Source organism: Actinia tenebrosa, unplaced genomic scaffold (genome assembly GCF_029948245.1).
Source record: "Actinia tenebrosa isolate PJP-AT-01 unplaced genomic scaffold, QUT_ActTen_1.0 PGA_scaffold4__44_contigs__length_22323623, whole genome shotgun sequence".
Classification (NCBI taxonomy): Eukaryota; Metazoa; Cnidaria; class Anthozoa; order Actiniaria; family Actiniidae; genus Actinia; species Actinia tenebrosa.
The window spans coordinates 13,098,963-13,124,137 of record NW_028292581.1 but is presented as its reverse complement, the minus strand read 5'-3'; the positions used below and the strand labels follow the sequence as shown (position 1 = coordinate 13,124,137).

The 25,175-nt window shown below is 38.6% G+C and overlaps 3 protein-coding genes across 6 annotated transcripts; 2 read left to right on the top strand and 1 right to left on the bottom strand.

The window, feature by feature from the left end:
• Nucleotides 1-433: 433 nt before the first annotated feature.
• On the bottom strand, nt 434-1,796 carry LOC148907121 (uncharacterized). The gene is made up of 4 exons (XM_089036622.1): nt 1,504-1,796; nt 1,252-1,370; nt 966-1,087; nt 434-871 (listed from the first exon to the last, which is right to left on the bottom strand). The coding sequence occupies exons 1-4, from the start codon at nt 1,794-1,796 to the stop codon at nt 434-436; spliced, it is 972 nt and encodes a 323-aa protein (XP_088892748.1).
• A 120-nt stretch (nt 1,797-1,916) lies between these two features.
• Nucleotides 1,917-4,710, top strand: LOC148907120 (uncharacterized). 4 transcript variants are annotated; one of them, XR_016121109.1, is made up of 5 exons: nt 1,929-2,056; nt 2,360-2,429; nt 2,604-2,812; nt 2,952-3,083; nt 3,775-4,710. XR_016121109.1 is itself a non-coding variant. In XM_089036627.1 (4 exons), exons 1-4 carry the CDS (start codon nt 2,012-2,014, stop codon nt 3,793-3,795), a joined length of 345 nt encoding a protein of 114 aa, XP_088892753.1. In that variant the 5' UTR covers nt 1,929-2,011; the 3' UTR covers nt 3,796-4,710. The 4 variants fall into 4 exon arrangements, 3 of the variants coding, with proteins under 3 accessions (XP_088892755.1, XP_088892753.1, XP_088892754.1); XM_089036627.1 differs by lacking the exon at nt 2,952-3,083; XM_089036628.1 differs by having other exon boundaries at nt 2,952-4,710.
• Nucleotides 4,711-5,934: 1,224 nt separating this feature from the next.
• LOC148907119 (alsin-like) lies at nt 5,935-21,138 on the top strand. Its single transcript, XM_089036799.1, has 18 exons — nt 5,935-8,164; nt 9,818-9,914; nt 10,928-11,005; nt 11,704-11,816; nt 13,100-13,357; nt 13,818-13,930; nt 14,325-14,514; nt 15,071-15,194; nt 15,364-15,471; nt 15,952-16,083; nt 16,644-16,772; nt 17,441-17,581; nt 18,013-18,077; nt 18,754-18,897; nt 19,373-19,438; nt 19,718-19,816; nt 20,413-20,577; nt 21,063-21,138. Exons 1-18 carry the CDS (start codon nt 6,084-6,086, stop codon nt 21,136-21,138), a joined length of 4,179 nt encoding a protein of 1,392 aa, XP_088892925.1. The 5' UTR covers nt 5,935-6,083.
• Nucleotides 21,139-25,175: the final 4,037 nt, after the last annotated feature.

The following is a 25,175-nucleotide window of genomic DNA, read 5'->3' as shown; positions in this document are numbered from 1 at the left end:
CAGCAATGACACTCAAAACTTTTGATCACAACTCGTAATCTGCCACAGTACTTGATCTTGGTAGTTTTTTTGAAGCTTGTGGTCGACTTGACGCCAAAATAATGAATTCTTCGACTTGATTCAGAAGGACTTCGATCGCATCTCCTAGTGTTCGATGACAAGTGGAGAATCTTCAAATATAAGGACAGATATGGATATATAAGCTTCATACTTCGGCAAAAGAACGATAACTGAATGAACTTAAACATATCAAATAGCATCCGAAAAATTTTGATACCATTTTTCAAACGAGGCAATTGAACTCACGACACGTGGGCCGAACAAGCGTAAGTTTACCTACACTGTTTTGCTTGTTCAGTCGTAACCTGCAGACTTATCCTTGGCAATTATTTCGAAATATCTGAGTTATTCGCTACTACCTACCAAATGATGATCACTCTTCTGAAATTCTCTGACAAAAACGTCGATCAAGTGATTCACGAAACTGCTGAGTTGAGTAATAAGCATTCTCTCTTGGAGGGTTCGCGTCGTCGTCGTTATCGTCGTTATCATCGTCATCTTCTTCGTCGTCGCTTTCGGCATCATCATCATCTTCGACCTTTAGTGATCCAGCATTAAAAGTGCTAGACAGAGTCTGGACTTTGAGTAGCAGACGAGGATGGCATATAGGGCAGTTGCGAGGAGCGCGAGCAGGCATGCAGAGGACGTGGAAGGAATGTCCACAAGTCAGGGTTAGTGTGTTGTCGTCTTCGGTTTCGCATTCTGCTAAATCACATGCTTCTTGTGGGTCGGGTTCTTCTTCTCCCCAAGCATATCCAAGTGGCAGACTTCTTTGGTCCACAGTGGCATCAAAGGAAGGTAGGTAATATGGCTGTTAAAATTCATGTAAAATCAAACAATTAATTACAGTGTACGTAATTGTTTGTGTTTGTAATTTAAATACTTAAAACACAAACTCGTCTTACCTGAAATTTTTTTCTCCCTTTGGGTAGTTTTACTGTACCATCTCCACTGTTCCAAATATCCCCAAACAGGTCAATGATGTGCTCTGCAGCAAGGCCACAGATAACTGAATAGTCCTTGTGCCCTTGTGTGAATGAATGAACTTTATTTACAAAAAAATGACAGTACAAATAACTGATTTAACCCACTCGCCCTCTAAAAAATAAAAATACCTAAATTAGGAATTATTTATGGGATATGCTGAAGCTAAATAATATTCAAATAATATGTTGAGTCTAATTATAATACCTTGTCCCCTTTTATATTGTGGCACAAACCATTCTTGGAAATCATTGTTGAACCGCAGAGTGTTCAGGATATGAGCTGTTGTTCGTATCTGCTCAGGTGTATACCAGGGTTGTATTTCACTGTCAATTACAAATTTCATAAATTATGTTAATTTACTTTCGATTGGAAATATATATATATATATATAAATAGTTAACAGTCTGTAGTAATTATTGCATTTAATATGTGATTACACTTATTTCATTACAGTACCTTCTTAATAATGAATGAAATATTTCCACTTTTTTCTCAGAGAGCACATTCATCGACCTTTTGACATTATGGATTGATGCCAGATTTTCATGATGGATCATGTTACTCAGTTGACACAGAGTGGCCTTGTCATAATGACGACGACAGTGAATAATAAACAAAACAGCAACTCGAACCAGTGCTTCAACTTCCACTGCGAAAGATAACTGGATAGAAGTGGAAGACCAAAGGAACAACTTCGTCCAATAAGTGTAACAACAAAGCATATTCAGTACTCTTGTATCGTTGGCCATAGTGCTGCAATACAGTGTCCCTGACAAGAAGCCAACCTCCAAAACAAGCAGTAATCAAGGTGCTGATCCTAAAGGGTTTTGGTTTTTTTGCTAATACTTTCCTTTGGCCAAATATAGCCTTGTATAATGGCTCAAAGAAAAATCTGTAGATCTTAACAACATTTTGTTGAGCATTAAAAGAGATGTGAAAGGGTCCCTGCCAAGGTACAAGAGAAATGAAATGGAATGGATCTTCAATTGGATTGAGCTGCAAGAAGAAGGTAAATAATGTAAATAATCTTTGTAAAATTCATAATCAAGCCCTTGTGATCTAGTGTCTTTTATGTCATTTTTTTCCTTTGTTCATGTTGTGTTTACCTGAGCAAGTAATTTTTTCTCAAAATACCAAGTTGGCCAATCTCCTGTCGTAAATAAGATATTATTTTGCATATATTGCACAAGTTGTGGTGATTCTCTAACAGTGTGGAGTAATGCCTCCTTGTAGTTGTTTAGACTCTTCAGGGGTCTTTCATCCTCATCAATTAATACAACTGATCTTAGCGTATCCATTTCCCTTCTTTCAGGATCTGTATAACATCTGCAAACGTCAAGCATTAATGATTGTTATATATATTTCTGACCTTGTAATGATAGGTAATGATATAGGATTTTTTTAAATAAGCTTTCATTGTCGATCCAAGTAAATTATATTGTTTTTGATAAAATTTAAAAAGGTGTGCTGCTGATTATAAGAAGGTTTAATTAAAGTGAACCTGTGGAAATCATAAGTTTTATCTTTTAACTGATTTTTTTAATTATCTACCTCAGGTGTTCTACACATCGTTGTGCATTCTGCATGTCAAATTCAAGAAACTGGTGTGGAAGTGTTGCTTGAAAATATTGGTTGTGGTAGTCAACTAATTGTTCTTGGAACAGCTCCCGTACTTTTGGAACACTTATTCCTCCTCTGCATTCTTTCTGCCCGACGAGTACTGTTTTGTGCAATCTATTTATGTCAGCAGGCACAGGGATTGCAGGTACATTATTCTGAATGTCAAGAATTTTGGTGGCCATATGAACTGCTTTGCTTGTCGTTGATATTTTGGGGTCTTGCACAGTATGAATTGCGTGGAAGTCGTCAATTATTAACAACATGAATTCTTTGTTCTATGACAGTATTAATGACACAAATTATAATGCACACAATATAAATTAAGTCATGAACAACATGGCATGGGTGATGTAGTGGTTCACTGCTGGCCTCTCATCACTGTGGTCTGGATTCGAGCCCTGGCTTGACAGGATCGTGTGAGTTGAGTTTGTTCTCTCCCTTGCCACGAGGGTTTTTTCCAGGTTCTCTGGATTTCCTCCCTCCTATTTTAGTAAATGAAAGAGAGGTGGTTTACCTTATCAGCTTGGTTTATCCTTTCCTTTGTTAATTGGTGACTCATTAAGGCCAAGTCTTTTTTGTGGTTAAAAATCGTTCTGGGGTGGGGGGCAAAGCCCATAGACATGCCAGCCATCAAAGCCTGCTGTGAAGCTCCATGAGTTGCCATGTGAACTCCACAGTCCAGCTGCAGTTTGTTATTTTTCTGAATAAAATCATTTAAATTTATTCAATATTGGCTTATCAGTAAGATAACACTGTTCATTGTGAACTGCCCTTTTCACTATGATGTCACATTAAAATGAGATCAGCTAAGTAAATATTACACCATAAATATCCTGGATGAAAGAAGGTTTAGCCCACATTTCTATTTTTGCTCAAGCAAACAAGCCATGATGTAATTATGAATTAAGGCAGTTTGAAAATGTAATAGTATTGGGATCCCTTCGTTAAGTCGGTATCCATGTGTTAACCTTCACCTTCACTTTGTGTGAGTTATAAATGGTTGAAAATTCGCCTTAGTTATATTCACTACCTGATTTCTAAAGAATGACAGAGTGTGTAAAATGGAAACTGTTCTTTGTAATTGCTGCTCTTCTCGTTTCTTTGTAGGATTACCATACTCATCATTGATAATACTATCATAGATTTGGACAAACAGACCAGGAGCACATTGTTCTGCAAATTTCTTCATTTCTTGTGGGTCATAAAGAAGATGGCCATTGTCATCATAGTGTAAAGTCAGCTCTTTGTGAAATCTTCTGAACAGCTCCCTAAAGCTTGGTGCTGTCACAAACATTTTTGATTTATTGAAACTGAAAGCTTAGTTGGAAGTATTCAATAAGGGTGTACATATATATATATATATATATATAGACCTTCATTACTAAGTTCAAGATATATCACTCAACTATATGATTTTTGGGGGTGAACAGCTTACCTGTAGAATCAATATACTGAGAATATTGTCAAATGACATAGGCACTTCTCTGATTTGTTGAAGGTAAGATTAGAGGGGGGATTTAAATTTCAGTTTTTATTTTCTGTTTGTTTTATTTTATTTTATTTTAATTTTTTTTACCTGAGAGCTTTTGCTTCAGCATGCTGTTTTCTCGTTGAAACTCCCCTACTTGATGTGCCAAATGACCATTTTCCCTTACAAGTGAGTGGTTGTGCTTTTCCAGTTCCAATATTCTCTTCTGCATCTCTTTATATTTCTCTATCTCTCCTGTGTCTGATTTGTTTCCTTTATTTTGCTAATCAATTTCCAAATTAATTATGTTCAGTTATATAATATTGTTCATTGCGGGTTCACTAAAAACTGTTTGAGGCTTAAAGTCTGTAGGACAATATTTTGTAGAAATGGTTTTACTGTAAATAAGAAAAAGCTGTCTTCCCTTCAGTTTGTCTGTCTTTCTATTTTCTTACGTAAAAGTGGTCAGGAACACATCGTCTAGAAAACAGTCTAGACAGTGTCTAGACATGTTGCTTTTTTTTTTTACATAATTATAATAAGAAAAATAGCTTAAATAAATGTGTTTTTCCCCATACCTTTCTCGTATTTTGTGGACAATACGAATCCATAGACGTGATGTGAGTATTTTTGTCGGCGTCACTCAGATGCCCGGAGCTTATGTTTGTACCTCTTTTGGTTGGGTGTACTAGCATCTCGTCAAACACTTTGAATAGGCGTTGGGGGCAGGGGACAAGTGAACCATTACAGGTCTTTTCATGTATAGGATAGCAACAAGTTTTGTTGTTTTGCTGTTTTTTACGCTTCAAATGGTAAAAGCACACTGAAATAGCTTTAGAAAAACCACAACTTCGCGCTTCGAGACCTTCTACTTGACGAACTGAACCACTACACAGGTCGTCGGACTTTCGAAGACGAGGTGAAAAAATACAACTATTATGGGCCATTTTAAATTACTTCTTAATATAAAAACTACGAATGGTGTTTCTTCTCCTCGTAGCAACAAATTTAAAGTACTCGGAAGGACTCTTAAAGGGCTTGAAAAAAGGCGGGAATTTGACGCGCTTGCGCCGCTCTTGCGTTCGACATTGACCTTGGAGTGGCAGTAAAAGATAGCAGAAGAAAATGTATTCAAGATTAATGAGGACGAATAATCCAAGAGAATTGATGTTTATTATTAATAAAAGAACATTTCACACTCATCAATCTCAAATACAGTAATTTAATAACATTGAATGGCAATAAAACAAGTTTTTCAAGGGTATATATGCTTCGCAAAACAGTGTAGGTAAACTTACGCTTGTTCGGCCCACGTGTCGTGAGTTCAAATGCCTCGTTTGAAAAATGGTATCAAAATTTTTCGGATGCTATTTGATATGTTTAAGTTCATTCAGTTATCGTTCTTTTGCCGAAGTATGAAGCTTATATATCCATATCTGTCCTTATATTTGAAGATTCTCCACTTGTCATCGAACACTAGGAGATGCGATCGAAGTCCTTCTGAATCAAGTCGAAGAATTCATTATTTTGGCGTCAAGTCGACCACAAGCTTCAAAAAAACTACCAAGATCAAGTACTGTGGCAGATTACGAGTTGTGATCAAAAGTTTTGAGTGTCATTGCTGCGTTTTTGTCCATTTTTAGAGCAATTTTCCTAGAGACAGATTTTTACCGCCCTTCGTCCGCCATATTGGATTGCTCATGAAAATAGTCTCTAATGCGCATGCGTCCGGTTTTTCCGCTCTGTCGATTGGCATATCAAAGTGATTTGGGCTACCTCTATGCACGTTTGTTGCTGGGGATCTGGACCCCAGTGTATTCAATAATAAACTCCAACAAAAAATTTAGTTAAAACAGGGGTAAAAAGCTCGCCACAAATGTGCTAAAATGTCATCATAGATCCATTAACCAGCCGCTTTAAGCTTCAGAAATCCCTAACGTAGACATTCATGAGTTCATTAAAGCTAAAGAAAGAAGAAAATGGTAAAGGAACAGCATATTTTTGGAAGTCAACAAGTATTGAGCCTCAGATCTCGTCATTAAGCCTTCGCCATGGGATTTCAAAGGTTGCACTCGGTAACGAACACACCTTAATTCTGACTTATAACTCCGAAGTTTTCGCTGTTGGGGAGAATTTTTACGGACAGTTAGGATTCGGGGACGTAACTCGACGATCACAGACGACACGGCTTACCGAATTAGCAGGGAAGAATGTAGTTGATATTGCTTGTGGTGCTTATCATAGTTCTGCTGTTTGCGAAAATGGTGAGCTTTTCTGTTGGGGAGATTCTTCGAATGGACAGTGTGGTATTGGAGATATTAAATGTACTAATGTACCGACTCTAGTAGTGTTTAATCCTGCATTATCACCCACATCAAGGCCAAGATCTCGACCTGTGGAATCTGAAGATGCAAAACTTTTGACTGATAAATTATCTTCATCTTCATTAGGAACCCAAAGCATTGATCAAGATGTTCCTAAAATAAGAGACGTTGCTTGTGGTGATGGTCATACTCTTGCACTAACTTCTAGTGGTAGAGTTTGGTCTTGGGGCATGGGAAGTCAAACTGGACACGGTGTGCAAAATGAATGTATTAGGGAGCCGAGAGAGGTTGAAGGTCTTAAAGGTCGATATGTCACTGCCATCAAGTGTGGTGCATATCACAGTATTGCACTGGTTAGAGATGCATCTATACATCCTAAACTTATACCACAAAGGAATGAGAAACTTTTCCAGGGATCTTCAGGAAAGAAACGTAGTAAAAGGCTTCGGAGGTTCAGCCGCTCTAAGGAATCCACTAAAGGATTAAAAAAGACACAGTCATTGCTAGAAAATCCAGAGCTCAGTCCAAAAGCCCCCACAGCAGAAATTAGACGAATTCATGTGAACACGTCACCGAAGACTTATCTCAGCTATGATCCTGTTGGCAGTGAGTTAAGCAGCGAAAATAGGACAACAGTTAGTGAAAACTTGGTGCAAGATAGTGGGTTAGGAGAAACACATGAATTAGCCAATCCTAGTACTAACGATATAAGGGACATGAGTGTAAATAATGAAGAAATTGAACTGGACATGCTCACAGATAAAGATGAAAGTTCTAAAAGTGATGGTCAAAAAGTAGATGTTGGTAATGAAGCAAGTTCTCAAAATTTAGAAAGAAAAGGATGTGACAAGGAGTGCAACTCTGATAAAATTGTAAAAGATGATAGAGATTTGGAGGAAGGCTCTGCAAAGGGCGATGATGGTGAGTTAATCGATAATGATACAAGAGTTGATGTGATCTCCACAAGTAGTAAAACAGAAAGAGAGGATTCTATTGTGTCAGGGGATGATAATACTACATCTTTACTCTCTGACAACAATCATGCATCAGTAGTACCCCAGTCGGCATCAGCAAGTATACCCATTAACCGACTTAGTATCAATGACAACCACTATGGCTTCCCAGAAATGAAGCGGTCCCCATATGCCTATCTTGAAGGAAGCTCTCCAGAACCATCTCCTCCTCAACCTGGGTTTCTCAACCAAAAAAACTTTGACCACGTTAGTAATGATTTATTTGTAACAACTGAAGTATCAGGCAGCTTGTATGAGACTTCAGCACTGTTTGAAAATGTTGAGCCTGGTTCACTTACTAGTGTTAAAAGTGGGGGAACAGACTCTGATCCTGAAGACGTGTCTCCAACAGCAGAGGACAAGAACAGCCAGGGTAGCTCATACTTGGGCTTTGGTATACTTGCAAGCCGTTTTCGACAAGAAATGGACCTTGGTAAACTGACCAGTGCTGTTTATGATTCGGTGACAGGAATGTTTATGTCATCAGCATCTACTTTTATTCCCACGCAAAGTGATAAATCCCTAACACAAGGAGGAAGTTGTTTGAACTGTGGTGTTTTAGGAATCTGTATTTGTAATGAAGAAGTAACTGAGAAGGAAAGAAAGTTCTGTCACGAAGGATATGATACTGAGGTTTGGACATGGGGGAGGGGTGGGTGTGGACAGCTTGGTCATGGAGATACTGAAGACAGGTAAGTGAACTTGTTTATAAATAATAACTAGCCTCAAATCAAGGGAAAAAGATCCAGCAAATTTTTCTCATATGAGTTCTATTGTCGCTCCAGAAAAAACTTGGAACCCCAAAGTAACTAGTTTGAGGCTAATTACTTTGGAGGGCTAGTCACCAGTCATGATCACAGGCCAAATTGATTTTAGCTTGGTCATAGTATACCTTATTTCTGCAGTGTTCTTACCAGGCCGCTCCATTGCGGGATTCGCGCATAAAAATCAGAAATGGCGCTCAAATGTCAACTCTATATGCGCCCCCAAGGGCACATGGATTACGTATCCAAAGAATACTTTCTGATAGTTTTAAAAGATTTATAATACAGTGGAACCCTGTTAATAAGGACACCGTTGGGACGGACAAAACTGTCCTTTTTAACGGGGTGTCCCTATTAACCGAGGTGTCAGAAAAACAGCTGAACACAATTTTTTAACCATTTATTTTTACTGTACTGTAAACCTTGAACTGTTCAATATAACCTTGAAATGTTCAACATAACAGCCTAAACTAGAACCAAAAGTGCATTACCGTACAAGAACTACATCCGCATTTACTGAACTGTATTGTACAATTTCATTTTGAGTTGAGTTCTGGAAAACAACGGTGCAATGGTATTGCGAGCTTTGTCTATTTCATTATGCTGTAATAGGAAACTATACTGCAATGATCAGTGTGTGGTCCGTTGATATGAAAAAACTGACAATATCATCCGTATTATGCTCATTATATCAATAAACAAATACAGTAAAGTGTCCTTAATGCGGGGTTGATTATGTATCGAAACTGTCATTCAGGTCCTAGAAATGTGTCCTTCGTACTTATTAACGGGTGTCCTCATAAAGCGGGTTAATTTAACAGAAAATGTATGGAGCTTTCGTTGGGACTTTGAAACCTGTCCTTAATAACGAAGTGTCCTTATTAAGCGGGTGTCCTTAGAGCGGGGTTCCACTGTACTTTTGAAAAAATAAAAGTTGCATTATATTGTCGATAAACAAGGTGAAATGAATCGAACATAGCCACCATCTTGTATTCCACTCGCCAAGACGTCTGGGACTAGTTTGTGTTAACTGACCTTGTTTATCGAAGGTTCAAGTATGGCTGCCCAGCGAAATTTTATTGTGTTGTCATTACTAATAAAACTGCCTTACATTGTTGTAGATTTGCAACAGAGTTACTGGCTAAAAACATTATTATTCGTTGTTTTTGAAGATTTTGGAAATGGCCCATCCAGTTTTTTAAATGGCCCCTAAATTTTGGATTGGTGGGCCCTTTGACCCCCTGAAAGAAATTCCTGGTAAGAACACTGTTTCTGGCTAAATAGCATTTCTGGTCCATATGTCCAGCAAGGCAAAGATTTTACTGAAAAAGTCTCAGTTCTGGCCAGAGATTGTTATTTTAAGCCCTGCATTAGCATCACACAGTCCTTGTGGATTCTCATTGTTTTTACCTACTTTACGATCACTTAAGCAAATACCTTGAGACCTGGAAAACACAGGAAGCCCAATTCCATTAGGACAGATTTCAGATTTTATTTTAGACCTCCGACCAATGAGTTTGTTTTGAAATACATTAGGTGTATATTTGAATGGTCTTATATGTGATATTTTAATAATTTTAGGTCAATACCTTACTGTGTTGATGGACTTAGAGGGACAGGAATTATCAAAATTGCTGCTGGAACATTTCATTCATTAGCTCTGACTGTATATTGTCAGGTAAGGTATTGTATGGTAGATTAAGCCTCATTTCAGCAGCATCTGGAATATTCACAAATATCAAAAGTAAAGTAAAGAATGCAGAAATTTTGAACAATGCAATTTGAAACTCCATGAACCTTTACTGGAACACATGAATATTCAATAGACAACCTGCGCTAACAGCTCACGTGACCCTACCTCCCTTAAAACAAGCAGTTCTGTCAAAATAAAATACAGAAGTGAAAAGAGCATATCAGCATTAGAAGGGAGGCAGAGTTTCAGCTCTTAATAAGCGAAACAGGACAAATGGCATTAGGATAAAAGGATTTGTATGGGAAAATTAGCTGGATGGCAAAAACTTAGAAGCCAACACTTTTCCCATACAAATCCTTGTAAAATATTTGATTTTATATTTAATGTCATTTCTTCTATTAGTCAACATTTGGAGCTAAAACTTTGCCCTCTTACTAAATTTGAGAATTTTGGATGCACGCAGTGAGCAACTGTGAACTGGCCAGAGTATTTGTCTAAAGCACTAAAGGATCATGGTCATTGATTGGTGCTCCATTGAGTTTTGGGTGCTGTGAACTGGTCAGAGTACATGTATTTTTCTAAAGCACTAAAGGATCGTGGTCATTGATTGGTGCTCCATTGAGTTTTGGGTGCACATTGGAGATTGCTAAGTACTAAGGAAGCGTAAGAGTCGCTTGAGACATAGCCGAGTGCTACTCTAGCTTCTTGAGTGCTTAAGCAACCACATGCTGTAGAAGTACGACATGCACTTGCTTATGGCTAAATACACCGCATTGAAATATGGAGACCAATTTGAATAACTATTGTTCTGGATTGACTAGCCTCTCTTACATGGGAAAACGATTTTACACCCCATCCCACCGTACTGTACATGGACATGAACCCCCCCCCTTTACTGTTCATGAACATGAAGCTATTCAGTCTACACGTAGAAGAATGGTTACAGTATTTGAATTGGTCACTATATTTGGGTTCACTTTTCCATTCCTTACTACTAGGTGTTTTCATGGGGAGATAACTCCTGTGGTCAGCTTGGCCATAAGAAGACCATGACTGTCAAGCCAAGGAAAGTTAAGGTAAAACATGACTGTTGCCATCTCTCACACCTGGTTACAGGTATCTCAGACTCCCACACTCTTAAACACGAGCTCATTTCTCTTTAGATTATTCCATTGTCTAAAGTGAGCTCTTTTTTTTTCTTTCTTAAAAACTTATTATCCTGTGCTCTCCCCAACTAAAAAATCTTCAAAGTATTCCTTAGTTAACATAATTTTCAAAGTTTTGTATAATTATGTTTCATACAGTAGCATGCATAATAGCCTCGCCCCTTATTTTGAATCTGATCATGCCATACTTTTGACAGTCCTTGTGCATCTCAAAAATACTTTATTGTTTCATTCTTTGTTTGTGTTTGTATTTATGTTTTACTAAATCAAGTTTCCAGTAATTGATACTAAACCCGTGAAACAAATACTAACTTTTAGTACTAAATGGTGATAAATAAACAATAGAAAACAAAGGATTCTGTATGAAATAGTACTAATTAGTACTAATTAATGTTCATGGATTTAATGCGTGCACTCTAACAGGTATTTCAGTACATTAGTTACTGTAGTGCATATGATTGCTTGAGCCTCCGGCCCACTATTTCAACCTTGATTTGTACCTTGACAGTTTAAGATGGATTTCATTCATTAATGCATAGAAAGGATTTTGACAAAAATCTTTATATTACTTTTATTTTATTTTTATTTTTTTGCTTTCTATGTTTTAGTGTTTTTCTGATGTTCTTATTTGGGATATTGCTTGTGGAAGTCATTACTCTTTATTCATTGGTGACATGGCTTTAAACAGACCTGATGTTTATGTCTGTGGAAGGCAACCAAGGTAATCAATTACTCCTGGAAAGGGAATAGAAGGTATTGGGGGATTTGCAGTAGATGTTTTAAAAATGAATGCAGTCCTCCCCCTTTCACTCAGTAAGAAAGTCATGACCCTCCTATTAAGTCAACAAGAAAGGAAATCAATTACTCCTGGGAAGGGAAGGTATTTTGGGGGATTTGCAGTAAATGTTTTAAAAATAAATGCAGCCCTCCCCCTTTCACTCAGTAAGAAAGTCATGACCCTCCTATTAAGTCAACAAGAATGGAAATCAATTACTCCTGGGAAGGGAAGGTATTGGGGGATTTGCAGTAAATGTTTTAGAAATAAATGCAGCCCACCCCCTTTCACTCAGTAAGAAAGTCATGACCCTCCTATTAATTCAACAAAAAAGGACTGTAGCCAGATGCAAGGCAATTGTTTACCGAGGCAAATGAGAGGTTGGGAGCAACTAGGGGGGTTTGTGGGAATGCATCCCCTAGGACATTTTGAAAATGAATTAAATTATCCCAGTCTCTTTAGCCTAGGTGCCAGCATTTGACTAAGTTTGCATACTAGTTTAAAATGTTTTAAAGTTCACTTCAGGCACTGTATTTTCAAGTACACACTTGAGCTTTCAGTAAAGTGTGTTTACTAAGAAAACACAAGAGTTAGGTATTCAATGTTGTTTTGTGAGAAAGCAATATATAACTTAGTACATGTACAGTGTATTTAATCCCACTGCATTGAAAATACACCTAGTATGCATTGGCTGATGGGAATGGACAGTGAATGACCACTGAATATACTTGAAGAGATTTCCTATCTTCTGATTGGCTGTAATTTCAATGGTGTGGGATAAAAATTAGTAATAATCGAAGAATATATTTTGTAATGTGGGAAGCACGGGTGGCAAAATCAACTACTAAATTATAATGGCAATCTTTGGGCTTTCACCTAGTTGGAGCCTAGCTCTGTTGTGATTCTCCCACGCTGAAATACAACAGTAAAAGCTTAATAAATGTACAGTAGAAAGTATGATTAACTTCTTCGATATTCCATGCCATGCCACTCGAAACCATCGTATAAATAATATCTATCGATAATCATATAATAATAATAATATAAATATTTGAGAATAAAAGGTGGTATGAAATGGAAAATTTGTAGTTTTGATATTATACAGTATTACATGGCCACTTGGAGAAACGAATATTACCTTGTTCAAGTGTTGAGATGGTCACATCTTAGTGAATGAGTTTACATGTTGCTATTATATATCGAGCTAATATTTGTGTTCTTAAATGCAGTGAAATGCCAGTTATTGCAGCAGCACTCAACAAGATGCAAGGGGCAACAGGTTTTCCCTTATCAAAGGACGATACTGCCCTCAAAACTGCAGCCAAATCCAAACCTCCCCTGACACATTCCAGGTCCTTTGATGATGCAAAAGAGAGATCATTTGGAGCCGTACGAGTAGAGTTGGTCAGATTAATAATGTTCAGGAAAGTGGGTAGTGTGAGGTGTGTCCTGGCTCAGAATGAACATTGCTGTTGTATTGCCGATGGGTGAGTACATGCATGTTGGACACTCTTTAGTTACTAGAAGTGGAAATAATATATTTATTGGACGAGGTCGAGCATGATAAATAATTATTAAGAATAAGGTGGGAAGGCAAAATATTTACAGGGAAACTAGATGCAATAAATAAATAGACTGTGTTTTACGAGGGAAGCACTTAATAGATGAATACAGGGTAAGTATATCAGTGATATAGGAATCAAACACACAAACACATTTATTTTATAACTAGGATGGTATGGGCTCGATGATTGGTCAAAAACTGTGCTTTATTAGTAAATGGAGCACAGTGCTGACGCCATCAGCCCACTCAAAGTGCTGCTAGATCCAGCAACTGTCTTTCTCTTTGCGTAATAAATTCAATACTGTAGTGAAGGAGCCTATGGAGATTTTGAGTAGCACTAGTTTACTATATTTACATTCATTAATAGCATTTCATGTTTTCAGTGATGCTACTGGTGTGTTGCATGTGTTAGGGGAGCTTTCTGGTGAGGAAAGACTGTTTTATTACCAGTTGGCTTTGATATGGCAAGCGGTATTTGTTCCTGTTATCCAGTCAGGTAATGCCCCAATTATTTAACAATTATTGAGTGATTATCGGTGAATATTTATTGAGCCACTAGTCTTCAAGCAGAGAGACTGAGGCTTAGGGGAATAATTGTTTCAATGGGAATAGATATAAACACTTTTTAAAAGCATCTCGTTAATAGCAATCGTGAAACTTCAGTTGACAAGCAAAAAAATTCTTCAAAACTAGTGAAAAATAATTGCAAATATAACCAAGTAGTAGATAAATATAAAAAATACTTATCTTTCCTGAGAAGGTTTGCAAAAGGTCAAGTGAAATACAGGGAAACGATGAAAGTGTTAGGCGTTATAGGCACTTGAATTTATAATACTCATATAAATCTACATCTCCTACATTTCTCTGATAATGGTTTTTTTGATGTGCAGAATTTTGGTCGCTGATGGTTCCTCAAGAGAGTGGGACAGTCTTGGTTCCAGTTGTGCAGGGATACCTGCATCTAATGAAATGTGTGTCATCTAGCATGGTATCTCTCACTCAAGTCATCCAGGATGTTGAGTCAACGGATAAACTATTTGATACTTGTCTGTCAGAAGAATTTATTACAGCATTTGAGAGGTTTGTTTAGTATTTATTCTTGGATGAATGGGTGAGGGTAAGGGTTGTTGGTAGGTTGTCAGTAGGGTGTTGGTAGGTTGTCAGTAGGGTGTTGGTAGGTTGTCAGTAAGGTGTTGGTAGGTTGTCAGTAGGGTGTTGGTAGGTTGTCAGTAGGGTGTTGGTGGATTTTCAGTAGGGTGTTGGTGGGTTGTCAGTAGGGTGTTGGTAGGTTGTCACTAGGATGTTGGTTGGTTGGCAGTAGGGTGTTGGTAAGTGGTTAGTAAGGTGTTGGTGGGTTGTCAGTAGGGTTTTGGTGGGTTCTCAGTAGGGCATAGTAGGGTGGTCAGTTGTGTGTTGGTGGGTTGTCAGTAGGGTTTTATTAGGTTGTTAGTACGTTATTGGTAAGTTTTCAGCAGGTTGTCAATATGGTGTTGGTAGGCTGTCAGTAGAGTGTTGGTGGTTTGTGCGTAGGATGTTGCTAGGCCGTAAGTAGGTTGTTGATAGGTTGTTAAAGTTCGAAATGACACATTTTGCCAGTCCTTTTATTCAATATTTTATTTCATTGCTTGTTCATCAGATATTCAGAGTTATACAACAATGCAGTAGCATATGGAGTGTTCATGTTATTCACCAGTCTTGCTGGAGATGTTGGCCCACAGTGTAAAGCAGTTCTACGAGACCTGTTAGAAGATGCTGATAAAGTATGATTAAATTCGCAAGTTAAATTACCTTACATTGTCCTATCATTTTATTGTTTTTTCTGCTCTGCTCTCCTCGGTTTTGTTCTATTTTGCTTTGTTTTGCAGTGTGTTGCTCTAAATAATGTTTAGGATGGATGTAAACCTAACCTATTTTATATCTCACACACAGGACTTCATTGGCTTCATCGATGCATTCCAGTGGGTTGCTCGTGTACCACTTATCAGGATGCAACACTATGTTGCTCTTACTAGTAAACTGCTCACTCTTTTAACACAGGTAAGGAACATATTTAATGTCAGTTTAATCAACGGTGCATGTTTTACCCCCTTCTGTCTATACCTGCTCCAACCAAGCCACACTTGCTCCTTAAAACGGGTTTGTGAGGTCGCAGAATATGACCCTCTTAGCAGGCAGCACACTAACCAACCAAGCCACACTTGCTCCTTAAAACGAGTTTGTGAGCACACTGAGGATCAAACTATAGACCTCTTGCTTAGCAGGCAGCACACTAACTAACCAAGCTACACTTGCTCCTTAAAACAAATATCACGGTGAGGTCACTGAGGATCAAACTATGGACCTCTTGCTTAGCAGGCAGCACACTAAACTACCAAGCCACTTGCTCCTTAAAACAAGTGTGTGAGGTCACTGAGGATCAAACTATGGAACTCTTGCTCAGCAGGAGGCACACTATGCAGTTTATAATGTTTCTGTGTTACATTTGGTACTAATACAGTGTACTCTCACCCTACTTAGGAGCATCCATGGTACTCCAAGCTTAAACATATTGCATCAATGTGGCATACACTGATCTGGCAAGACGAGAAGAGATACTTGGTAGCAGAACAGACCAGGCAGTTTTGGGAAGACTGTCCCTCTAAAATAACTGTGAGTGTTCACTTACTGATGAATATTGATATTTGGGTCAAGGGTGCTGCAATCTTAATAAAAAAGAGTTTTGCATAAAAGAAATATGTGCTTACATTTGTATTTCAAGCAATAGAAGCCATTATTTAATATTTTTCTTTAGGAATGATACATTCTATTCCATTGCATTTCATTGCATTGCATTGCATTGCATTGCATTGCATTGCATTGCATTGCATTACATCTTTATTCACATTTCCTTTTATGTTAGATTACATTAAATTATATATTTAGATCATTGAAAAGAAAGAAAATACGAACAATTGTGCATCATTATTATGGACTTTTTAAAGTTAACAAGCTTTTTAGCCAATCAGAAAGCGTGTTAGGGGCCGTTCATTATTTTACGGGCATGTATTTTTTTTACATGCCCCGATGTTAAAACAGGAGTGTCCCCCTTAAATTTACGTGCCCCCTCCCCTAAATCTCACCACCTCCCACACCCCCCCCTCCCCCATGCTCATAATTAACGGATGTAGTTTCAGTTTTAAATCTATTGCCATTTTTCTTGATTTCTTTAGGAAATCTTCAAGGTTTCTAATCGACGACTCCTCAGAAGCAGCAAAACCCACCCTCTCTACCCCTCTAAGTCAGCACGGTTTTCTAGTCCAATGTATGTGCTGTTCGATGACTACTTTGTCCACGTCCAGGTAAGGTTGACATGACCACGTTTTCATCGTTCCCTGCATTTAACTTTACCTTTTTCAAGCCTCCTTTCCAAAAAGCAAATGTAATGTAATGTAATCTCCCATGATATAATCTCCATTGTACTTTTCTATACATATGTGTTTTTTGTTAATATGTTAACCATTTTTTTTCTTTTTCCTAAAACTCCAGAAACCTTGTAACTGTGTAATCTCCCACGATGAGCCTAGCTCTTGGAGAGAACACAGAGAGTCAATATGTTTAAATAAAATTTTAAAAAAAGCAAATATTCTTCTTAGTTATTTATCGGCTACTTGGAAGTGTTTTCAATATTTCTTTTCCGTAAACGAAATGCTTTTAAAGTGCCTATCAAGCCTACAGGATCTCTTCCTGATTTCAAAGCCCTTGTAAGATCTTGTAAGATAAATAAGAATGGCCTTTACTTTCTTTTTGATATCTCTTTACGTTGCCGAGATCAGTTCAATAAAGAAATCACGAAATGATGACGTAAATCCTTGAAAAAAAAGGCAAATCATCAAATGGAGAATATCTCTGTGAGAATTAGCTCAAAATGCCCGAATCTTATATTGGTTATTGTTCGCTATGAACACCAATAGTTTCAGTCATTTTGAACTCTGATTCTACAGATTTGCTGACCACATTTCATTCATAGTCCCACAAGAATTACCAAGCACTACCTCTGAATACATTATGGGCTGTCAGCGTGGAGAACTCAGAGAGTCTAATCAATGCTATAAAGATCATATCACCAGAGGAGACACTACTAGTGTGTGCACCATGTGCTGAGGACAAGGTTAGTAACAGCCCTGATAGACTATCCCTGGGACAAGGGTCTAGTCAAGGGTGGGTGGGTGGATGGATGGTGGGGGGGGGGGGGGGGGGGGGGGTAATATCATATCACCAGAGGAGACACTACACTAATATAGATAACGATCAAGATAAAGCGTTAGTAACAATAAGTCAAATCTTTGCAGTTATTGTAAAATTGCATTACAATGAAACCCCGCTCAACGGCCACCCACTTATTACTGCCAACCAGTTATTACGAACAGTTCCCGACCAAATACCCATGCATTTTCTATTAAATTTACCCGCTTAATACGGCCAAAACGGCCACTTTGGCCTCTTCCATTGGTGGCCGTATTAACCAGGTTCCACTGTACTAACGTTTACTGTTGATTGATGTAATACTAGAAATGAAAAACGAAATCTTTTATTTTGTAGGCTGACTGGCTACTGACTATCAATCAAGCAGTAGCCAGGGTTATCTCAAAGACCAGTACATACAGGTATAGTTTATTGTCATCGTAGCCACTAGTACGGTTAATCTGGTTTTATCCGCACCACGTTTTACCTTCAGAACCATTTTTCCCCTCGTAAAAATTATCTATTACACTGTCCAAGTGTTTGCTACGGCCTTGCACTACTTTGATACACATATCATAATCCCAACATCTCCGTTACTTCTACCACCAACACTCTCACAGTAACACCCAAAAGACTAGCAGCATGAACACTATCGCTAATACTACCAAACCTAACACGAATACCACCACTACCACCAACGACAACACTACCGCTACTACTAGACTTGCTCCAAGCTGACCTCTCTGAGATTCACCGAATCACGAACAAAGCAAGTAAAAAAAGCGAGGGTCGAAATAGAGAGAGGTCGACTTGTTTCTGTAGAGGGTTTGGACCATCACGTGCCGGCGCCCATAATACAACTTGGACTTCCTGTGGTTAGATGCCAGAACTATAAAATCCCTTTGCTCTCTAGAATTGAATTCTTTCTCATGTAAAACGATTTTATCGTTCCTGCCATCTGCCTGTGCTCTATTGAGCGCGCGTGAAACTACTACGGAGACGAAGGACTTCATTAGCATGTAAACAACTATTTAGTTAAATTTTCATCTACCAAAGGAAAGGTATACCCCCATGTAATAGTTTAATGTTTTCTCGTAGACTGGGTAAAGAGGCTGTGAACATGACAACTGGTAACCTACCTGCAGCAACAGCACGTGAAGCCACCTACACATTCACACAGGATACACGCTACAAGACAGCCACTTACACTGGAATGTGGCTGAATGGTAAACCGCATGGAAGGTGAGTTGATTCTGTGTTGGTGTTATGGGTGATGTGCTGGTAAGATAGCCGGCCTCGTAACCCGATCTACAACTTATCCCTTGCACTATCTGCACTATTTGAAGTAAATTTTTTTTTCAGGCTATGTGGCGCAATGTTTTCGTAGTCATTGTAGTGTTAATTCAATAAATTCGTAGTCTATTGGAAAAAACCTTGGGCGTGTCAGAAGGCCAAGCCTGTTAGTGTTTGGATGGGTTGTCAATGAATGTGGGAAGGCACGGTTGTCCCATCCCTTCCCGTTCTCCCTTTCTTTACTTCTCCCTTTATTCCTTTCCTTTCCTTTCCATTCCTTTCCTTTATTTCCCTTTCCTTTCCTCCTTTACCTTCATCGTCTTTCCTCTTTACTTTCTCTTCTCATTACAGGCAAGCATAGGTGCGATAAAAGCATACAAGCGAAGATCTAAGATATTAAAAGCATTTCTTTGTTTTTGTCTAGAGGTGAGATGGTGTGGACTAATGGTAGGCGTTACACTGGGGAGTTCAACCAGGGATTACACGATGGGTGAGTTAATAAAATGGAAACATAGTTACTAATCGACATTTAGACCCAAATCTTTCATTTCCGGTTACGACGGCATTCCGATGGTGAGACAAAAGATACTAATCGACATTTAGGCCTGCTTAAAATCTCCCATTTCCGGTTACGAGTGCATTCCGAGGGTAAAACAGAAAATACTAATCGACATTTAAGCCTTCTTAAAATCTCCCATTTCCGGTTACGACGGCATTCCGAAGAAAGAAAACATTTAGAGCACATCTAATGCTTGTTATTGTTCTGTAGGGATGGTGTCATGGTGTTTCCTGTGAACCCAGAGAATCCAGCCGAGAGATATGAAGGTCAGTGGTTGAGCGGCAAGATGACAGGGTATGGGAGAATGAGGTAAGTAATAGTAGCAAGACATAGTTGAGACAAAAGGCCTTCAAGATAACATTGTCAAAGCGTTATTTTTCATGCGCGCCTCGCCGCATGGGCTCGCATCGCATCATTTCTAGGTTTTTCGTTTACTAACCTTGTAGACGTGCTCGTGAGAAAAGGAATGTGATTATGCTTTGTCATTAGACCGCGTCGTCTTTTGCTTTTTTAAAAGTTGTCTAATGCGGCACGCGGATGACAAAGATGAAAACCCGGTTTGTATTAGCTACGAAAATCACAGTTGTTTACGTCGGTCGAACACGGACACGGTAACGCCCGTGCTGTACTTTCTCCATCACAAAGATCTATGACAATTCAATATGTATTTTCTACTAGATATACCAATGGAGACACGCACACGGATAACATGCGGCACGGACACGGTAACGCCCGTGCTGTACTTTCTCCATCACAAAGATCTATGACAATTCAATATGTATTTTCTACTAGATATACCAATGGAGACACGCACACGGATAACATGCGGCACGGACACGGTAACGCCCGTGCTGTAATTCTCCATCACAAAGATCTATCACATTTCAAAATGTATTTTCTACTAGATATACCAATGGAGACACGTACACGGGTCACTGGTTGGATAACATGCGGCACGGTCATGGTATGATGAAGTGCGGCGCACTATCCTCTTCTGCTGCTAGTGTGTATATTGGGGAGTGGATGTACAACAAAAGACATGGCTATGGAACCTTGGACGATGTTCTCAAGTAAATAGATATGAAATGATATTTCCTTTCCTTTCCTTCCATTTATTATTTCCACATCCTTCCTTCCTTCCTTCCTTCCTTCCTTTCTTCCTTCCATTATTATTTCCACATCCTTCCTTCCTTTCTGCCTTCCTTTCTTTCTTCCTTCCTTCCTTCCTTCGTCCTTCCTTACTCCTTCCGGCTCCTTCCTTCCTTCCTTGCCTTCCTATCCTCCTTCCTTCCTTCCTTCCTTTCTTTTCTTTTCAATTCTTTCTTCTTCTTTTTCTTCTCTTTCTTTCTTATCTTTCTTTCTTTCTTTCTTTCTTCTTTCTTTTCTTTCTGTCTTCTTTCGAGCTTGTCTTATCTGTTCTTCTTTCATTGCTTCTTTCTTCTTCTTTCTTTTCTTTCTTTCTTGCCTTCATCTTCCATTTATTTCTCTTTGCTTTCTTTTTACTGCCAGACAATGTTTTTTACTCGGGTTTTTTTGGTGCTTTTTGTCGTAACAGGGGCGAGAAGTACATGGGAATGTGGGAGAATGACTGTCGACATGGTTCACAGGAAATCATCGTCACTTCTAAGTAATGCATCTACACACAGGTCACAACTTAATCCAGAACAAACTAATGGTAAATAACATTTTGATTTTTAAAAAAACATTTACTAATCAAATACAGTTACATAGCAAGCCTTCAAAAACACACGAATAGTTCACGAATAATTCATAAGACTTTGGTCCAATCCTATATTTTGAAGCCTCTATCAAGGACGGATCCAGCCAAAATGTTAGGGGGGGGCTAATTGAGTTTAGGGGGGCTAATTGAGTTTAGGGGGGCTAATTGAGTTTAGGGGGGGCTAATTGAGTTTAGGGGGGGGGGGGGCTAATTGAGTTTCTTCCGTAAACACAATGAAAAAAAACAATAAAAAAAGCATCTAATTCTTCAGGGGTTTTTTTTTTTTTTTTTGTGTGCACCCCCCCCCCCCCCCCCCCCCCCCACCTCCCTGGTTACACCCTTGTATATGGAGATGATTTATCAGCGATAAAGGTGAATCAAACCTTTCTTGGTCCTTACTTTGATAAGACATTTCCTGCTTGTTTTATTAAAAACAATTCTTTTACAAAATAGTGCATACCATGGGTTTATTACAGGTTCGTAGCTCTTCTTAAGCCTCTTAAGAGTGCTAGAATTTAGAATCCATTCTTTAAGAAGCCCTCGAAATAGAGAATATTCTAGAAAGGTATTCGTAAGTGGCACCGTTAAAGACCTTTTTGGATTGGGAATAATGTTGTCCCATGTTCAGACACGTGTATTCACCCGAGAGTATTCTTCTTTGTTAAGGCTTTACGCATGAGAAGACACATGAATATGAATACACTATGAAACAAAGAATTTATCTCAAGAGAATGAAATGATGGTCGAAATGGGAAAACATTCGACCAAGTCGAAAAGATCCGTGTAAGTTGTCAGCAGGAAAAAAAATAAGAGCACTTACATCGGTTCCTTTTTTTCGATTTTTATTTTATTAAGCAATAGTTAAATAGGGACTCAATTTATGATTAAGTGGTGGGTATGGTGAGTACTTGGAGCCTTGATAATATAAATTTTTTTTGTTTCAACCCTCGGGTACCTTATGATAATTTTGATTCAAACCCTGGGTCCCGTTGATAAATTTTGATTCACCTTGGGGGCCCTTAGATAAATTTTGATGATTCGACCCTCGGGGGCTTATGAGAAATTTTTGATTACACCTCGAGTTCCTTATGATAAATTTTTATAGACCTCGGGGGGCACCTATGATAAATTGTTGGATTACACCCTCGGGTTTCCTTATTATGATACATTTTGATTCGACCTCGGATGTGACCTTATGGATAAATTTTGATTACACACTGGGGGTCCTTATGATAAATTTTGCATTGACCTCGGGGGGTCCTTATGATAAATTTTGATGTAACCTTTAGGACCCCCTTATGATAAAATTGTGATTTTTTTTTTCGACCTCGGGGCCCCCTTATGATAAACTTTTGATTAGACTCGGGTCCCTTATGATAAATCTGATTCGACCTCGGGTCCATTATGAAAAATTTTGATTACACCCTGGGTTCCTATGATAATTTTGATCGATACACCCTCCGGGGGCAATTATGATAAATTTTGTTGTTATCAGACCCCCCTTCGGGGGTTTCCATTATGAGAAATTTTGATGACACCCTGGGTTCTATGATCAATTTTGATTCAGACCTTCGGGGGCCCCTATGATAATTTTGATTAACACCCATCGGGTCTCCTTATGATCTAAATTTGATTCGACCATAGGGTCCTTTTATGATAAATTTTGATGTTTGTTCTCAACATTGCAATTGTATCCTAACATTTTACTCTTTGCTGAGGGTACAGCACAGTTGGTTTGTGACGATTGATTCAACATTTTCGTATTGGCGACGCAGTTTGCAGGTAATTGTCAATAGCAGGGCGAAATTGGACTGATACAATTATTATAACGCTCCTCCTCAACTGTTCGGTTTAGTTTAACGTCTATCCACTGTTCCCCCTTATATTATTTTGTACCCCTCATCAGGTTCGGTAACTCAGATACTTAAAAGAAAAGGAATTTCATGATGCGGGGGGAGGGGTCTTAAGGGTTCCTTCTTTTTTAAGAAGGCAAATGATTTAGTATTGCCTAAAATGTAAGGATTACCGAGCCAGTTTTCAGTCATTACCGTGAAAATCCTCACTGAACGAACACGCGTCTTTCACCACGCAATTTATACTCATAACCAATCACTTTTGCCACATACTAATGAACTTACTCTCATCCAATTCTTTCTCCAATTATGACCCGGGGGAACATGTGTATATCTTTCCCACTGAATCATCCGGGTCGGGACACGGTCCGGCAATGTACAGACATAATCAAATGCGCCGTGAAGAAAATTCAGCCCATTCAGCTAAACTGCACTGAGCTTTTCAGTATACGAAAACTGCTCTATTGCCTTTATTTCCTTAGATTATTTAAAATTATAGATTATTGCACGATGTTTCATTGTTTTGAACATCTCCTAATAAAAACATTTATGTTCTCATTTATCACTTACACTCAATTCAAAACCGGAACTACACGGTTTTTTTGTACTGTTTAAGTAAACAAAAGTGTGTTGTGTGAAAGGAAGTGCATATTCGGCAACAATAGGAATTGATTTATCAAATAGATCTCCTTTTTTTTCGAAAATAAAGCGACTTAAAAAATTGTGGTTCTTTTCATATTTAATGCGGTTCGTTTTTGTTTTTGTTTTTCTTTCTCATCGCCAATTCCGACCCTTACGCAATTATAATAGTCGCATAAATTTTCAGGACAATGAGATAGAGTTCTTCTATTTATTTGTCAGGGAACCCTTACATTACTAATGGTGCTGTGATTGATGGTGTGCATTACCCCGGTCAGTGGGGTGATGGTTATCAGAGTAATGGCACCTTACTTTGAGCGAGAGTCTGACAGTGTTCCCAATTTACAGAAGACAAACAAGAGGTAAATAATACAGAACAAATTTACATAAAAAAATAGAACTTTTTTGAGTTGCATCCACACTTTTCCTCGTAATGCCCTAGTATAGTATTTACGGGTTTGCATAGGGTGTGCATTCTGTAAGCCAAGTTCACTGCGTTGACCACTCATACGATAACCATTCGATGGACAGCCATTTCCCAATGCTTTCCGGAATTGTCGTATTTTGTACGTAGCTGTATAAGTTAGCACCAGTGGGAACCCAATGTCATACGATTAACATTTTATGAGAGAGACGCCACTTTACTATGCCTTTTTAGGGCATGTCCCATGTACTGTATAGTGGCTGTATTTAATTTAGTCACACTGTACGCGGTACAACATACGATCAAAACATTCTCATGGGGAAGCCTTTTATTTATAGATACGGATGTTGTTACCGGGTACGGTAATGTAAGTCAGCACTGTACGTTTCACAACTCATATGATAAACATTCTATGGAAAGCTTCATTTATATGTTGTATGGCATGTCGTACTCGCCTATAGTGCTGTAAGTCAGTATTCTGCAGTTCCTCTTCATACGAGTACACCATCGTAAGGGAAGCATGTTACAGTTAATGTTACGGCATGTCGTCCTGTACATGCTGCCCAAGTCATCTGTACTGACACTGTTGCCCACTCGTAAAACAAATAAACAAATAAAAAATAAGGAAAACCCCATTTTATTTTTGGCTTACAAGTGTCGTTCCTTGAGTCAAGCCTTCTAGTGTCACTGATCGGAAGTGGGAAGCTCTGTTCCCAGGCCGTGTCGGGATGGCACTTTGGTTGATCATGGTGATCGTGACAGCGTTGACCCTCAGATTGTATGGAAGTGTTTATCCAATGGCATTACTGAAACGGTCATCATCGTCAAACTAACCACGGATTAGGAACAAGAATTACTGCTGGAAGTCACTAAACGTCATAATGAGATGGAAAGAACAGGACATGACATGTCTTGCTAATACGGCATTATCAGTACAGAAATATCTAGCCAACGGCCAGGTTAGTTGTGTCACGGACCCATTTTTCGAGTTCTACGTTACCGTGTGTTCTCTTGTTGGACGAACTAACTTTA